The sequence below is a fragment of the Paroedura picta genome, chromosome 4 (genome assembly GCF_049243985.1).
Source record: "Paroedura picta isolate Pp20150507F chromosome 4, Ppicta_v3.0, whole genome shotgun sequence".
Lineage (NCBI taxonomy): Eukaryota > Metazoa > Chordata > Lepidosauria > Squamata > Gekkonidae > Paroedura > Paroedura picta.
Window position 1 is genome coordinate 32,115,807 of NC_135372.1, and position 18,354 is coordinate 32,134,160.

The window sequence follows — 18,354 nt, forward strand, 5'->3', positions numbered from 1 at the left end:
CCAAAATAATGTGAGGAAGGGTATCAGGAACATCAGAACCATGCAAGCAAAATATCTCCGCTACCAGAATTTGACGATACCTGCCATGGGTCACTCTTGAAGGAAAGACTTGCCAAAAGTAATGCTTTCCTTGACAGAAAAGGTCCCAAAGAGTGAAAGTAGAAAGGCAGAACTTTATAAAATAGAGGGATACCTCAAAATCTGAGTGAGCAGGGATTACAAGGAACTGAATTTACTCAGATGCTCATATGCTGCCTCCATAACGTCAAAGAGAACACACTCTCGATCGTAGTCAAGTCAGTCGATAAAAATATCGGTGCCTAACCTAGGGCACTAGATGCCCCGTATTTGATGCAGTGGTTTCTGAGCCGCAGTGCAGCGTAAAGTTGTATGGCTGTAGCAAAATAAACAGATAGTCAAGATAAATCAGTCAGTTTAAATTTTAAAACTGAAGACAGAAATTCAGCCATAATAAAAGTAACATCGGGATCCTTATCACTCAATAAAAATTGGTAGATCAGGTCTTTTGAAGCATGGTTGTATTAGGCAAATCGTTCTAGGACTGTGTGGGGCCCAGGCGCTGCTTGTGTGTTCTTTTGTGTATTCTTTGCTATCTGGAGCAGAAACGTGACTCGTTTGTTTTTACAGTTAGCAACAAGACCGATGGAGAGGCCAGCCCTTTGAAGGAGGCGGAGGCCAAGGAAGAGGAAGGGGAGGAGCCGGAGAAGAAGAAGAAGCGGAAAAAGGAGAAGAGCAAGACGGGCAAGCCGATGGTCCCGCACAGTTCTATGTTCATTTTCAGCACCACAAACCCGTAAGAGTTCCCCTTGTGTTTTTTGAATGCTTTCACTGCTTAAGAGTAGGTTTCTCAATGAAACTCTGGGGCTTCTTGACAGCCTTGGGGTATCTTGAGGACCCTGGAAAGGTTTCACAAGTGGATGGGAGTTAATTTTTAAATATTTTTATCATAGCAACAACAATTCAACAGTACAAAACCTTTAACAGCATTCACGATATAAAACAATATACAAATTGGTTCTGTAATACAAGTCTAAAAACTGTGAGGAAAGTTACAACAGGCAAGGGAGCAGCAAATACAAAAAGATGTTAAACATTTATTGCGTGATAGAAGCATATATGGTCATGTCTGCCCCCCCCCTCCCAAAATGGCCAACGATGGGCCTGGAGGGGATGGGAAGGGGAGGGGCCCTGGGTGGGCGTGTCCACAGCTCTGCTTCCCATCCATATTCTGCACAATCGCACCACTTCTGGGGTTTCTCAAAGCCTGGAGAATGTTTCAGGGCTTTCTCAACAGTAAAGAAACGGAGAAAGGCTGCAAAGAGAGTGGTTTCCAATCTGTTTCATGGAGATGCATGGAAGTTGTCAAAAACATAGCGGGTTCCTAATGGAGAAGGACAACGGACAGGCTTGTCACAAAACGGCCCAATTGCTGCCAGCCCTCCTTTGAAATGTGCAGGCAGCAACTCTGCTCCTTGGAACGAACAAGTCCGAAGACCTCCTGCTTGGTATTATAGCTGAAGTTGCCATTAGATAGAGCAGATGCGCAGGATGATGGTTAGGTTTGGACTTAAGTAGAAACCGTGTGGCGCTTGTAACAAGTTCTTATTCTGGCAGAAGCCTTCATGAACAAGAGTCCAATGCCTGTAGGGCAGGGATAGTCAAACTGTGGCCCTCCAGATGTCCATGGACTACAATTCCCATGAGCCCCTGCCAGAGTTCGCCAGCTCATGGGAATTGTAGTCCATGGACATCTGGAGGGCCGCAGTTTGACTACCCCTGCTGTAGTGGGTCCTCATCTGATATTCAAGGTTATGGGGGGGGGGAATCAACAGCAGGATCAAAGAGCCATATAACACGGAACTACAGGGTGAGCTGTAATTGTGTACAACTAAAATGAAATCAAGAAAAGTACAACAACCGTTCACAATTGCAGGGATTGGCAGACTCCGTCCCACGTTTTTGCTAGTAGCTGATGGAACAGGGCAGAACGGGAACAATGAATTGATTCTTTGCTTGGATAAGAGTTCTTGGATAACCACTTGGATTCTGGATTTCTTCCACGTCATTAATCATAACTGTAAAGGGGAACACTGTGCTTGTACACAGCTGAAGTTTTCCAAAACTTAAAATTGTATCCACGGCTGGCTTTGTGGACTAGATTTTTTGACCCACACGGGGGCCAACTCTTGACTGTAAAGACAGTGACGATTATGGCTGAAAACGCTGAATACTACTGCAAGAATCCTTGGTTGCTTCTAGGAGTATGCAACCCCCCCCCAAAAAAAAAACACAATCCAGTGTTTTTGGGGGGGGGGGTATTGAACTTGAAAAAGATCACTTCCTTCCCCTTTCCCAAATCCCAATACCAGTATGGTATTCAGATTCAGTAAATGTTCAGAAAACCTGGTTTATTTCTTCATATTGCTCCATTATACCCTATAGGGACCATTATCATCAATGCATAGGAAACTGACTCCATTCTAGGGCATATAACAGAGAATCAATCCAAGGGTATCTGAGGTTCAGGGCGGGGGCCTGGTTTTTGTGGTAGAGACGCCAAATTTGCACCATAGCTGCTGGTGCCTGTCCTCAAAAATAACTCCCAAGTTTCAAAAAAGATTGGACATTTCCAGTTCTAAGGGCGTCCAAAGAAGGTGCCTCTAGTCTTCTTGTGATTAACTTGTAGAACTCACTGGCAGTGGCATTGAAAGGGATCCCTTTAAAGGGAGATTAGAAGATAGACCATGGGTGGTTGTTAGCTAAATGGGACCCTCATGTTAGAAGGCAGTATAGGTCTCCATCCCAGTTATTGGGAGGCAGCAGCAGAGGGAGGGGACTTTGGCATCCGTGTCTCTGCTTGTGGACCTTCCTGGGTTACTTAGCTGGCCACTGTGGAAAGCAGGATGATAGACTAGTAGGGTTTATCATGCATACATTGGACAATGCATTTCAATGTACTTTTGCAGCTGGATTTTCCACTGCAGAAGAGGAAAATCTACTTCTAAAATGCATTGAAAGTGCATTATTATTATCCTGCATGGGCCTAGATGAACCGCTGGTCTGATCTGGCAGGACCCTTCCCTAGTGCTGCATTCCCTCTTTCAGCATTTTAGACTCCCAGAATTTCATGCCACCATGGCTGGAACTGTTGTTTCTCTTCTGTTGTTTCTCAAACAGGATCCGGCGAGCCTGCCATTACATCGTCAACCTGCGGTACTTTGAGATGTGCATCCTTCTGGTGATCGCAGCGAGTAGCATCGCCTTGGCCGCAGAGGATCCCGTCCTGACCAACTCAGAGCGGAATAAAGTGATTACTTGGTTTCTTGACAATTCTATGACAGGCCCAGGGGAGTGGGTGGAGGTTTACAATGGAAATGCCATTGCGGCTCCTCACGGTTCAGCACAGAGGCGAGCCACCCAAATAGGAGAATCACATGGGACGGCTCTTGCTGGGTCGTACCATTTCAGACTTCTTGTGGGTTCGTGTGTTGGAATGCTTCTGGTGTGTTTTCCCCAGGGCTTTGGTTACCTTTTGGTGGTCTTGGGACTTTCTCACAAGGGCAGAGTCTGCACTTACTTTCTTTATTCCATTGTCAATCCTGTTGAATTCAGATCCCTTTGAACTTGATTCTTCCTCCCCCCCCCATTGAAACAAGAAAGTCTTCTGCACGTGGTTAGGGAGGCTCAGAAGGGGGGGGAGGCAAATCTCTTTCTTTTTTTTCTTGAACGGGGGGGAGAGGAGCCAGGCAGGGAGCCTCTTTCTTTTCTTGGGGGGGGGGGAGAGAGGATCGAAAAAGGTAGAGGAGGGAGGAAAAATCCAGGACTGACAGAAGTTGAGAGAAATTAGGGGCTTCTCCTTTAAGGCAAGCGTGTCACATGACCTGGTGTAGCCTATCAGAGGTTCTTGGAGCTTTCTTTCCCAATCCGGATATTGAGGATTAAAAGCACTCCAAGATATCGCACAATAAAGGTAGGGTCACTCCAGATCAATCCTTCAATCAATTTAAATCGCCCCAAATCCAAACGGAAATCGCATTCTGTGTAGAGGGCAGGGACTGAATCGATCTGGGGTTGGAATAAAAGCTCCGTGCAGTTTACACCAAAAATTTCACCATGGGTTAATTGTCATAATCACTGCCTGTGAATCCACCTTAAGGTAACCTTCTTGGCTTGACTCACTGACATGATTCAAACTTATCCTGGACTCTACTGGAGTGGCAGGACAAAGGTTGAGTCCTGTGGCACCTTTAGGACCAATGAAGTTTTATTCAAGGTGTAAGCTTTGGGTAGCACAGCACACTTCATCAGACACAATGAAACAAAAATTATAGCACACATATAAGCAGAGAGTGGGCCATGGATTAGTGCATAACATAATGAAGATGTTTGACAGATACAAGGGCCTTACAGAAATAACAAGCTAAGTTTATAAGGTCATCATCCATTTGGGTTCAGTGGCATACCAATGCAGGAAAGTTCTTCCTTAGAGGGGTTGATCTCCCCTTGTGTGGTTGTATGAGGGATTGTGTGGATCCCAGCTGACATCCTTCAGGTCCCTAGATTAAAAATCCATTGTCAGCTCTGAGTCCTGAGACTTGAAGAGCGATCCTAAACAGTGTTACAACCTTGTCAGTCCGATGACTTCAGTGGATTTAGAAGGGTGTAACTCGGCGTACGAATTCGCTGTCAGGGGAAGAGGAAAACTTAGCAAAGAACAAATTACTGACTAAAAAAAAGTTATCATAAGGAACAGAACAGAGGAGCAGGGATAGTACAAAGAAGCCAAGTAGGGAAAATTAAACACAGAGATGTGGGGGGGGGGGGGGGAAGTATGCCTCTCCTTTGTACTTTCTGCCCTGCAAGACTGTCGAATCTCTGCTGCCTTATTTTAAACACTGGAAAATAGCACATGTACTGCTGAGACTGTTAAAGCTTGGTTTCCTCTCCCTAACTTGGTGTTATCTGCATTCTTTCCTCCCGATCCCCAAGGTAGTAATTAGTGAACCGTGGTGAATGGCAAATTAGCTTGGGGGAGGATTGATACTGTTGGCAGTAGGGAGGTTTATGTAAGAATTGGGATCACCGCCAGGATGCTTCCTCTCAAAAAGAGTCCTCCGGGTCGTCTGCTCCCTGATAGAAGGGGGAACCAGGCTTTTTCAAACAACATGCCTCGGCTGAAAGGAGTTCTATGCTGCATGCGTGGGCTACGATTTGGGTAGTAGCTCCAATTAGCGCCAGTGTATGTAAGTTCTGCCAGGATGGCTGCAGGATGGTGTCAGGGGGGAAGCTAGGGTGTAGGTGGCATACTCTGGTGCAACAAAGTTGAAGAGCAAATGGGAAGGGAGGAGGCTGGAGGGGGCACTAGGGATGCCAGCCTCCAGTGGAATTATAGCTCATTTCGAATCTATGGTGATAGTTCCCCTGAATGGGGGGGCTCTTTGGCATTGTGCCCCACTGAGGTCCCTGTCCTCACCAGTTGTTTACCCTGCAGACAGAAGTCTTTTCCTGTTCCCGGATGCAGCTCTTGGCAATTCTGGCAGCAGGGAAGTCCATGGGGCCTAGACTGTCAGCCGTCCAAGACCTGATGAAGTGATGCTTGACAGATGGTAGTTTAGATCATTTATCCTTGCCATGCAAGAATAAGGCTTACTACCATTTCATAATGTTTATGGGCTGTTCGTATTTCTGGGAGCTTTATCTGTCAGTCCCAGAGCACTAGTCAAAAAGTCCACACATTTGGGATTGGATACAGAAATAGGGCGGCCAGATCGACCCAGATACCTTCAGGGGGTGGAGGCAGGGTGGGGAGATCCAAATTGGGAAACCCATGGAGATTTGGGAATGGAGCTTGGGGAGGACAGGGACCTCATTGGGTACAATGCCACAAAGCCCACCCTCCAAAGCATCCATTTCCTCCAGGGGACTGATCTCTGCAGTCTGGAGATGAGCTGTAAAAATGGGGGGATCTCCAGGTCCCACCTGGAGGCTGGCATCCCGATAAAATGGGCTTCCTCACTTTGGATCTTTAGGAGGCAACTGAAGACTATTTTATTTAGGATTGTCTTTAATTGAAGCAATCCTGAATTGTGATTTTAAATTTGTTTCTTCTAAAAATATTTTATTAATATCGTAAGCCACCTTGAGCCCCGTACGAAGAAAGGTGGCTAATAAATTTTTAAATGGATTAATTAATGTTTCTACAGACCATGCTTATCCTGGTGGTCTTAATGAACTGGTCGGTGTCCCATTTATTTGTTCTCCTGACATGAATGATTGGAGCACGTTTTTAAACCCAGTGATTTTGTGAGGAAGTTTAAGTTCATGTTGATATTCCCCCTTCTTTTTGAAGCTATCTGAAATGAAATTGCTTATCTGTGACTGAATTCTTCCCTAGGATTCCCCAAAATTTGCCTGACTAAACTAAAAGGCGCCAACTGATTTTTTTGTTAAATTTGTAGAAGTCTCCTTATAAATCTCCAGCGTGGTATAGTGGTTAAGAGTGGTCGTCTCTAATATGGCAAGCCAGGTTTGATTCCCCGCTCTTCCACATGCAGCCAGCGGAGTGACCTTAGGCTAGTCACAGTCCTGATAACGCTGTTCTGACCGAGCAATCCTGTCAGAGCTCTCTCCACCTCACCTACCTCACAGTGTGTCTGTTGTAGGGAGAGGAAGGGGAGGCGATCGCAAGCCCCTTTGAGACTCCTTTGGGCAGTGAAAATCTGGGTATAAAAACCAATTCTTATGAAAAGGCAGCACAGTAAATGGGAATGTTTTCATTCATGAGGAGGGAATTTGGAGATCAAAATGGCTGAATGGCACTTGAAAGAATGCAGTGAAGATAGCTCTGCGCTGAACTGGTGAACAGATTAGATCAGAAAGCATCCTGAGAGAGCACCAGAGGTCACACATAATACAACTGCTCCTTACAAATGTGAAATCTAGTCCTCAGGAATATTCCCTTCAGCCTTTCTTTCATCTTTCCAGGTCCTGAGGTATTTTGACTACGTTTTCACCGGCGTGTTCACCTTTGAGATGGTTATTAAGGTAAGAGATAAGGAAGAGCGTGTGCTTAAGCAGTCAAGGAATTCTATAAACTGTACGCTTAGCGAAATGCGGCCATTCTTCCATGCCATTTTCCTGTACGGTGCCACTTACTGGCCAATGCAGATGCTTTCTGAATTGTCCACCAGGGATCTATTTCCTCCAAAACTTGATCCCTCCCGTATGATTTAGTTTTAATAGTTTTTATTTTGCATGTTTTCAACTTGGGTTTTAATTGCTTTAATCATTTGTCTTTTTCTTCTTGTTGCTTTTAATGGTTTTGAAAGTGATTTTATGATGTATATTTTAATTGCCTTGGTTGCCCTTGTGAGAGCAGAAAGACGAGATTTACGTTTTGTAAAAATGTTTTTAAAAACCTTTCAGCAATTCTAATTTTGAAGAGGTGACCCATGTATTGTTATGAATATGCGTACCCCGTCATATCTAAAATAGAGCAGTGGCACTGAGTTCTGTATATTAACAAAAACTGGGTGAATTAAGGGAAGTAAACCCCACCCCTTCCTTTCCCTGCTTTCTATGTTATGCTCCAAGTTCTTCCTGTACCTTTCTTTCCAACCCACTGACTTATTGTAGCAAATATGGGCTGGGGGAACAATTCTGAAAGTGATCAAAGGTAACAAAGTCAAGAGGGAGGAAGCTGTACAGGTTTCGCTCACTTCAACTGCACTGTTCCTGTGGGTAGATTCAAATGGGTAGCCGTGTTGGTCTGAAGTAGCACAATAAGACCAACAAAGATTTATTCAGGGTGTGAGCTGTTTTGGTGAAGAATTATCATATGGCTGTATTTGGATGTGTGACACGGTTAACTAATTTAACAGAATTAATTTTTGCTTGATATTCCCACTGTCATGATGGTAGTTCGTAGTCTGAGGAAGAGTGCTTGCACTCAAAAGCTCACGCCTTGAATAAATCTTTGTTGGTCTTAAAGGTGCTACTGGACTCTGGTTTTATTGTTCCTGTGTGCGTTTGTTTTTAAACCGCCCATCCTAATCCGTTCTTTAGAAGTGAACATATGAACATATATATAAAAAGATATGGGCCCTCCCTTCACATCTCATTTGACTTTCGGGGAAACATAATTTCAGTAAATGGAAGGAGCATTTGCAATCAGCAGAGGTGAACGGATTTGGATCTTCCAGGAACTGGGTTGGAACTTCAGGGGTGTTTTGACTTATGTCACTCTTTCCTACTGTGACTCATCCCTGTCCTTTCCCTCCATAACCTTTTCCTTCCTTGTCAACAAACTTTTTGGGACAAACTACTTGACACGCTTTTGGCAAGTTGGGTCCAGGTTCAGAACTGTGGCTTGGAAGAATGGCATAATGGCATGCTGCAGTTCCAAACAGAATTGGGCTCCCATTTCCGGTGGCTGAAGAGTGTTCGTTGTGTAGTTTCGCCCTTAGTCAATGTAGCAGAGCATTTCCACAGAGTCTCCGTTCCCTCCCCTGCCTCTGCCTGTTATTCTTAGTAAGACCTTTCCTGGAATTCAGGTCCCGTCCATTCCTTGTCCCTTTCTGTACCTTCACTGCTCCATGCTATCTTTGGAGAACTGGGCTTCCACCTGTCTTGCTATCGACGATTTCCAGTTAGATACCGAGGCAAGTCTTGAAATGAGCATCTAGGATCCTATTTTCCATGAAAGCATACATGCCTATATGATCCACTTGCATGCTCTGGAGTGCACCCATAAGAATGTGGGCAGATGTGATTCCTTCCCATGCTCCCCCCTAACCCGCCCCCCCCCCCACCAGACCATGAAAACACTGTTGTGGGAGGTTGCGGGACTCTATTTAGGGAAACCATGCGTGGCTTCATGGAGAATGGAATGCAGGGTGGGACTGCTCATGCACCAGTGGTATTTCTGCTGTTGGAAGAGGAAGGAGGACACTGTTGGGCCTGGTTCCCCCTCCTTATTGAAGTTGTCCTGGACCACAGAATATCAAGTGTTTTGAAGGTCTCAGAGTTAGAGGGGAAGCTGGCAAGGACGGCACCCTTACAGATGTCTTCTGTAGGATCCAAGCCATAGTGTCTTCCCTGATTACTTGTCAGTAGTGTTAGAATATGCAAGATCTCCAGTGGGCATGAGCAGATTACGAAGAGTGTCCTGCATGGGACATTGGAGGAAATGTGTATTTTGCACAGTTAGCTCAGGAACTTCCCCACTGCCTGCACCTTACTCCTTCCATCTGAACATTGGGGATTATACTTTTAATTTGGGGTGACTTGGCCCCAGTTTCATGGGGAGCTTTATGACAGAACGGTTATCTTACCTGCTTAGGAGTTTTTGAGGAATTTGTACGGGTTAAAAATCTCATAAATAAATAAATATTTGGAAACATTTTCCCAATTATCTCCCCCTGATTGGCTCACCAATGTAAATAAATATTTTCCCAACTGACTCCTCCTGATTGGCTCACCAATATAAATAAATGTTTTCCCAATTATCTCCTCCTGATTGGCTCACCAATATAAATAAATATTTTCCAAAATATCTCCTCCTGATTGGCTCACCTGGAGACTTCCTGCTCCTTGGAGCGTATTTCCTCCCTGCTTGCCTCCTCAACTGACAGAATGTTCTTTTATTCTTAAAGTAGACTGGTGATTGACTCCTCGTTGCATATTTAGACTATGCCAACAATTAGAACATAACAGGTTAGAAGAGCTATGCTGGATCAGGCCACTGACCAGCTGCCTCTAGAAAGCCTGCAAGCAGATTGACTGCCATAACTTCCTCCTGCCTGTGCTTCCCTACACCTGATTTAAAGGGGCACACTGACTGCGTCCGGTACCAGCGGGAGTTGACATCTACCATAACTAGTAACCACGGATCACCCTTTCCTCCATGAATGTTTGCCCATTCCCCTTTTAAGGCCATCCAGGTTGGCATCTGGCACCGCATCCTGTGGCAGTGAGCCCCCCAGTTTAATGATGCACTGTGGGAAGCTGTGCTTCCTTCAGCCTGTCCTGAATCTCCCACCCTTCCGCTTCAGCGGGTCAGGATGCACCAAGTCCCACACATAGAGTTGAGAGTGGGGAGAGACGAGGCACAATCCTGAAGGGCTCCCTTGGAAGGCAGTGTGGATTTCATCCCGAAAACGATCTCTCCTCAGTAAATCACCGAGCCTGCCAAAACCAGGCGAGATGTGGGGAGAAGCCGTGGGTGAGTTGTTGGTGCCATCTCAGTTTACAGTGACAAGTTTTCTGACTTCCTCTTTGTGGGTGGCAAGTATTGGCCTTCATGGGAACAGAATGTGAAATGGTTTCTCGGGGAGGAGGGCCAAATTGGATCACAACGACCCGCTTTTCTTAGCAGAATCCCGCACGCCTCCCTGCCATCACTCAAATGTCACTCCCACAAAGCGGGGCTTCTAAAATTAGCCATCCGATCTGTATTTGGGGGACTGGCATTCTGATTTCATGAACTTGGAAGAAGCTAAAGCTTACCTACCGGGCTGGCACAGGGACAATGGCCAGATATGAAGGGTGGCCTGATGGGGCCATGCCGTGTCCACTAAAAAAAAGCCATGCTGAAAGAACAGAGGTCCGGTTAGTCAAGCATTCTGTTGGCATCAGAGACCCCATGGATGCTAACAGGTAGAGACAGTTCCACGAAAGTTGGGTAATCGACTTCCATTGCATCCTCAAACTCACGCCCGGCACAATTATTCATCTGCAAGCTCACCACCCTTGAAGAAGGGTACCAAAACAGAGACAAATTGGACATCGGCTGTGAATCATTTGGGAACCACTTTGAGGATAAAGTCTCGACACTCCATCATGACCTTCCACCAGCTTTAGAAACAGAGAGGGAACTAGAGGCCCCTTGGCCATGTTTAGAGGATACACTAGACAGCTTCAGATGTCTCTCGCTGAGGGAGGTGGACAGGATACTGACTTTGATGAGGGCTAACACTTGCCCCCTAGACCCCTGCCCCTCGTGGCTCATCAAAAGATCAGGTGCAAGGATAGGGGCCCCTCTCCTCCAGGAGATAATCCACCTCTCTCTTTCAACCGGAGAATTTCCGGAGGGGCTTAAGGAGGCAGTGGTCTGGCCTCTGTTGAAGAAACCATCCCTGGATCCATGGGAGCCAGTTAACTAGAAAAAGAAGAGTTGGTTCTTATATGCCACTTTTCTCTACCCAAAGGAGTCTCAAAGAAGCTTACATTTGCCTTCCCTTTCCTCTCCCCACAACAGACACCCTGTGAGGAGGGTGAGGCTGAGAGAGCCCTGATATTACTGAAGAAGAAGAGTTGGTTCTTATATGCCACTTTTCTCTACCCGAAGGAGACTCAAAGCAACTTACAGTCACCTTCCCTTCCTCTCCCCACAACAGACACCCTGTGAGGGAGGGGAGGCTGAGAGAGCCCTGATATCACTGCTCGGTCAGCACATCTCTATCAGTGCTGTGGCAAGCCCAAGGTCACCCCATCTGGCTGCATGTGGAGGAGGAGCGGGGAATTAAACCCAGCTTGCCAGATTAGAAGTCCGCATTCCTAACCACTACACCAAGCTGGCTCTCCACCAACCTGTCTCGCACGTAGTGTCTCTGGGGAAGCTTGTGGAAAGAGCTGCCATAGACTAGCTGACAGCATTCCTGGAAGTAGCTTCGGTCCTTGACCCAGCTTAGTTGGGTTTCCACCCTGACCATGGGATTGAGACAGCACTGGTTGTCCTGATGGATGACCTCCGCCATCATCTGGAACAAGGCAGGTCAGTGCTGCTAATACTACTTGATCTCATGGCAGCATTTGACACAGTAAATTAGGTGCTACTAGCTCACCATCTTGCCATCACCGGGATTCAAGGGACATCTCATCTCTTTCCTCCAGGGTCGCAAACAGGGTGGCAATAGGAGAGAACCAATCACGTTGCTGGCAACTCCACTGTGGGGTGCCTCAAGGAGTGCTCTCCTTAGTTCTAATTATGTGCCCTCTTACCAGCTGATAAGGAGGTTCGCACTGGGATGCCATCAGTCTGCTGATGACACCCAGCTTTTCCTCATGGTGGATGGCCATCCTGACTCACCCCCAGACTCATTAGCCAGATGCCTGGAAGCAGCGACGAGCTGGCTCAAGCAAAGCCGTCTGAAGCTTAATCCTGCAAAGATGGAAGTCCTGTGGTTTGGTAGGAAAGGGCCAAGTGAGGAAGCGCGGCTACCCAACGTGGATGGGGTGCAACTGGGCGTGATCTTTGACACCTCCCTTTCCATGGAGGAACAGATTGCAAAAGTAGCTCAGCAGCCATTCTTCCACCAATGTCAAGCCAAGCTGCTCGCGCCCTACCTGGCCCCAGAACACCTAGCCACAGTGATCCAGACAATGCTCACCTCTAGGCTGGATTTCTGCAACTCACTCTATGCAGGCCTACCCTTATGCCTGATCTGGATCCACTCCAACAGCTGCACTGGCTACCAGTTGACTACCAGATCAGGCTTAAGGTTCTGGTAATGACCTTCAAGGCCATACGTCTGGGCCCTGAGTATCTGAGAAACCGCCTCTCTGCCTGTGCACCCCAAAGAGCATTATGCTCCACCAACACCAACAAACTGGCGATCCCTGGCCCCTGGGAAGCTTCCCTGTCAATGACTAGAGCCAGGGATTTCTCGGTCTTGGCCCCCACCTGGTGGAACAAGCCCCAAGAGGACATCAGGGCCCTGCCAAAGCTAAAACAATTCTCCAGGGGCTGCAAAAAGACAAGTGAACAAGCCACCAACCATTAACCATAAGCTCCCATCAGCTGCACCAACAGAAAACGTAACCACAGGGCAGGGAAACTGAATTGTTGATAGTTGATTGTTAAATTACACCGTTGCATTACAAGTCTTTCACTGTTAAATGTGTGTGTATTTGAATCAAGATGCTTGTTGTACTGTATTGCTTTATGAGAGTTACAATGTAATCTACCCTGAACTGAAAGGGAGTGCATGATTGATTGATTGATTCATTCATTCATTGATTGATTGATTGTGCACTTTCCACGTGTGTTTGCAGCTGGATTTTCCTATGCGGAACAGGAAAATCTGCTTCTGAAATACATTGAAAGTGCATTATCCAATGTGTTTGGAATGAGCATCTCCACTGTTGACCGTCCAGCAGCAATCAGTATGAACTTTCCAGTCCTGGAATGAGCTCCCAGAAGAGCTGCAGGCCCTTCAGGAGTTAACTCAATTTCAAAAGACCTGCAAGAGGCAGCTTTTCTGCCAGGCATTTGGCTGTGGCCTTTAACTAATAAGCAGTAACTTCTTGAATCGGGCCCCTTCTGGGACTGACTCTCCCCTGCAAATGAGGAATATTATTGGCTAGTGCTTTGATACTGTGTGGCGACGGAATTTTAAAGGAATGTTTCATTGGTTTTAACTGATTTGCATGTTGAAATGGTGTTAATGTTTTAACCCTATGTGGTGTTATGTGCCCTGAGCCAGCTTGTCAGGAGGGGAGGCATATAACTCAAACAAATAAATAAACGAACCAACAAGCAAACCAACTTGGAGGCTTCAGTCAGGTATTTAGCAGCTAATGGCTGCTGATAGGTCTACCCTCCATGATTTAGTTTTGTCTAAGCTGTACGAACTAGTGACCGCCCCCTCCACGTAATTCCTTGCACCAACACAGTTTTGATTTGGATTCACCCTGTTTTTACTCCAGTCCCTTCCTTCTGTGCTGCAGCAAAGGAAAACCTCAGGTTCAGTGGTATTTCAGTGAGAAAACAAGCATCGGGAAATTACTTTCCCTGCTAAGGGGCCAGCCATGGCAGTACAGATAGAAGAGGATAAATATTTATTGAGCACATCAGCATTTTACGCAAATGATCTATTTAGTCCTGTAAAGCAATCTAGTATTATGTAGTGCAAAGCTCTCCAGACATCCATGTGCTACAATTCCATGAGTCTCTGCTAGCATGGTCCTGGCAGGGGCTCACGGGAATTGGAGTCTACGGACGTCTGGAGAACCACAGTTTGGCCAGCCCTACTCTACGGTCATACTGTGTGCAGCCACTGTACATGCAATACAGCACGGACTGTGATTCTCATCTTTTAATGTTGTTTTGAATCATCTGAATGTGCACTTGGACCAGTTATCATTCAATTCACTCTCTGTTGGGATTGGGATGATGTGACAGATTTATTTATTTATTTATCTATTTATTTATTTATTTATTTAGATTTATATACCGCCCTCCCCGAAGGCTCAGGGCGGTTTACATTAAAACTAGTCAACGATACATGAAACAGTCTTCGTTAAAACATACAGTAATTAATAACAGTGGTTGTAACCATATAACAGAATAATGTAACAGTATAACAATATAATAAAATAATATAACGATGGAACGGTGCAGTACCACAACAGGTCCAGAGCGCTCTGGTGGAGTTCTGGGAGGAAGGGGGGAGAGGGGGGGAGGGGGAGGAGCGGGGGGGGAGCAGGGGCCCTTCATTCGCTGTTGGTTGTGCCTGGTCTCAACCAAATGCCTGGTGGAGGAGCTCCTTTTTGCAGGCCCTGCGGAACTGTTTAAGCTCCGTCAGGGCCCTGATCTCCTCCGGGAGCTCGTTCCACCAGGTGGGGGCCAGGACAGAGAATGCTCTGGCCCTGGTCGAGACCAGGCGGACTTCTTTAGGGCCAGGAACCATTAGCCGGTTGGTGGCGGTGGAGCACAGAGCTCTTTTAGAGGCGTAGGCAGGGAGGCAGTCCCTCAGGTACACTGGGCCCTGACCGCGAATGGCCTTGAAGGTAATTACCAGAACCTTTAGTCTGATCCAGAATTCAACTGGCAACCACTGCAGTTGGTGGAGAATGGGCCGGATGTGGGACCTCCACGGTGTTGCTGTGAGGATCCTGGCCGCTGCGTTTTGGACCAGCTGTAGTTTCAAGGCTAAGGGCAGGCCTGCGTAGATGGCAGAGAGCAATAGCAGAATGGCTATGGCAATGGGGGGGGGGCAAGATCCTAAAAACAAACTATTGAGTCCTGAGTCGGCTTTAACAAGACATGTTAACCCAGCTCTACAACGACCTTTGCGATGAACTCTGGTTGCAGGAGAATGATAAACAATGAAATCTTTGAAGGTGGGAGCATCAGCCAACCAGGTTTCTTGAAGTAGAAGGCAGTGAAAATCAGAGAGATAATTAAATAAAGTCTACGTCGCTACATTTGTTAGTCCAACCTGCAACATTCCACGAAATAATATTGAAAGTGCTAGCAGCCTGAATCTGGGACAGTCCGTTCTGATTAGAGATTTATTATTATTATTATTATTATTATTATTATTATTATTATTAAGACTTTTAGCCTGCCACTCCCTATAAAGGCTTGTGGAGGGTTACAACAATAAAAACCCAAATAACCCCCCCGATAAAACAATACATTATTTGTTTGTTTGTTTGTTTGTTTGTTTATATTTCTATACCGCCCATTTCTTTGCAGCTCTGGGCGGTTTACATTGAACATTATATAACTTACATGGAACATATCCCAAATATCTCACGGCGGACTAAAATACCCATTCACCCACTCTCTGCCAAGGGGAAGGGAAGGGGTGGTAACCAAAAACCCACCACAGATTGACCCAGGGGGGTCCAGCTCTCCCTGGTGCGCCGGCCTCAACCATAAACCTGGCTGAAGAGCTCCAGAATTCGGTCCAGAATGCCATCGGAATCATCAAAAATGCAGCCGTTGAGGTGGGAGGTTCTTGAAGTAGCAGTTGGGGCGGAGGGATTTTAGGTCCTCCTAAAAGCACTCCAGCTTCAGACAGCTTTTGTGCCAATGGTTTGTTATTACACATCGCTTGTGATGTCAAAGTGGAGCAAGTTTTAAGTGGAGTTTGCACAGCCATGGCACAGTCATTGTAAATATTGAGTAAATGGGCGAGCATCAGAGATTGATCTGGAGGTGTTGATTTTTTTTAACCTTCTGATCTGTCACATGGCTTAATGTGCACTAAATGATAAATATTTACATTTTGCATTTAATTTTTTAAATTATTATTTTTATTATAATTAATAAATAACAGACAATCAACAGAAACGCCCTACCAAAAACAAAATTCACCCCAACACAACTCTGTAGCTTCATAAACCTTTTGAATCCTGTAGACCAGTGGTCCCCAACCTTTTTATCACTGGGGACCACTCACACCTTTTACTGAGGCCCGGTGGGGGAGGGGGGGTAGTTTACTCCTCTACTCTCAACCACTGCCTTAACGCTCTCTGATCGCTATGGTAATGTTTAAACATCCCTTCAAAATCAGATACAGACACGCCACAACAATGAAGTGTGTTGTAAAGGGCTGGGGGGAATGTAGTAAAGGGCCGAGGGGTAGGAGAAGGCGTCCTTTGGGGCCCACCTCCAATTGGTCGAAGGACCACATGTGGTCCACAGTCCACAGGTTGGGGATCGCTACTGTAGACAATGTCCATTTCATCTATTACATTTCAACTGTTCATCATAATTCCAAGTCACACATTGCAACACTAGTTCATATCCCTTATAGTCTGAAAATTTCCTTAAGTAATTTGCCAAATCAAGCCAAATTATATTGAAATCCTCAATCTTTTTCTCCCCTTGAATTACTTTAGTGTTATTTGTTAACTTTTCCAACATCATAAACTGCCTCATTTTCTTTCGCCAATTATCTAATGAGATATGATCCGTGTTTTATTTATAATTATATTTTAATCTTAATATATATTTGCTGCTCAACCTTCAGGCTCCTGGCTTGCTTTCCAAAAGCAGCCAGTACAGTTTCCTCCCTACCCTAGTTTGCAAGCCATGTTTTTCGATAGGCACGTGCTCCTCTGAAAGCATTTCCATTAGAACAAAGTGTTGTCTTTGCTAGAAACTTTATCTGAAGAACCGGGATGTTTTTTTGCATTTTTATCCCATTCTTCCTCCCAAGAGCTCAGGGGTGGTGGAAAACCTTCACTGGTGGAGGAACTGAGAACATTTCACACGTTTAGTAATGAAGAAAACATTGATTTCTTTTTTTAAATGCCTGTGACTCATTATCGATGGATGGCACAGAGCTAGATCCTTCCCCCATGACCGCGTTAAATTGTGATTCTTAAATGGTGTTTGTTTTTAATTCGTTCTGAAGCACGGCACACTCCAGTTCAGCTGATCAAGAGTGAGAGTTGTCAACAAGCTTTTCAAAAAAGAAACCAAAAAGTGGTGAACACTGACAGCCTTATTCCCTCCGCATGTACTTGCAATGCCTTTTGCTAAACTTTTTTTCTGCAGAGAATGCTTTTTTTTTTTTTGGCTTTCACCGCTGGATTATGCAACTCTCATTTCTCATTTCTTTGAAATGATGAGCATAGGTGTGACAATTCTGCCATGCTATGTATCCCCCTGTTATGAGTAATCATGAGCAGCAAAATAGAATCATAGAATCACAGAGTTGGAAGGGGCCATACAGGCCATCTAGTCCAACCCCCTGCTCAACGCAGGATCAGCCCAAAGCATCCTAAAGCATCCAATAAAAGTGTGTATCCAACCTTTGCTTGAAGACTGCCAGTGAGGGGGAGCTCACCACCTCCTTAGGCAGCCTATTCCACTGCTGAACTACTCTGACTGTTAACAATTTTTTTCCTGATATCTAGCCTATATCGTTGTACTTGTAGTTTAAACCCATTACTGTGTGTCCTCTCCTCTGCAGCCAACGGGAACAGCATCCTGCCCTCCTCCAAATGAAATCCTCTCCACCCTTCACTGGCCTGCTTCTCCTCTTAAGTACTTATATGCTGTCAAATTGCACTTGCAACTGGTGTGTGTTGATCCCAGCAAGAGGCTTTCTGTCAGGATTGCATATTTGAAAGAACACACCACTGTATGAAAGATGGTAGAACTTCCAGGACTCACATAGACAAGTCAAACCCCAGTTCTTATCCCTCCAGTTTCCCGCCACCCGATGAGTTTCACATTCCATTCAGACACAATACACTGAGATGCAGATGCAAGAACTGGGAGTCTAGCCAGACAAGATAGCAAGCTGCTACACTGACCTTGGAGAGCAGTGCCTACGTCTAAGAGCGATAGAGAGAGCCAGAAGCAGGGAACATATTTCAAAATGGTCACACACTGGTTCATGGTACAGCAATAATTCATGATAGAAACCTTGGGGATCTGACACTTTCAAGGCAAGTGAGAAGCAGAGGTGGTTGGCCATTGCCTTCCTCTGTGGAGGCTTCCTTGGTGATCTCCCATTCAAATACCAACCCCGCTTCGCTTCCAAGATTTGAAGAGATGAGGCTACACCAAGCACCCCTCTCTCTGCACCT

The 18,354-nt window shown here is 45.7% G+C and overlaps 1 protein-coding gene across 6 annotated transcripts in view; it reads left to right on the forward strand.

The window, feature by feature from the left end:
• Positions 1-18,354, forward strand: part of CACNA1E (calcium voltage-gated channel subunit alpha1 E) — a 584,956-nt gene that overhangs the window by 462,821 nt on the left and 103,781 nt on the right. For all 6 annotated transcript variants that reach the window (XM_077332237.1, XM_077332232.1, XM_077332235.1 and 3 more), the window contains 3 exons: positions 649-814; positions 3,199-3,328; positions 7,006-7,065. In XM_077332237.1, the coding sequence (XP_077188352.1) occupies positions 649-814; positions 3,199-3,328; positions 7,006-7,065 (356 nt within the window). The remainder of the gene's footprint in view (positions 1-648; positions 815-3,198; positions 3,329-7,005; positions 7,066-18,354) is intronic.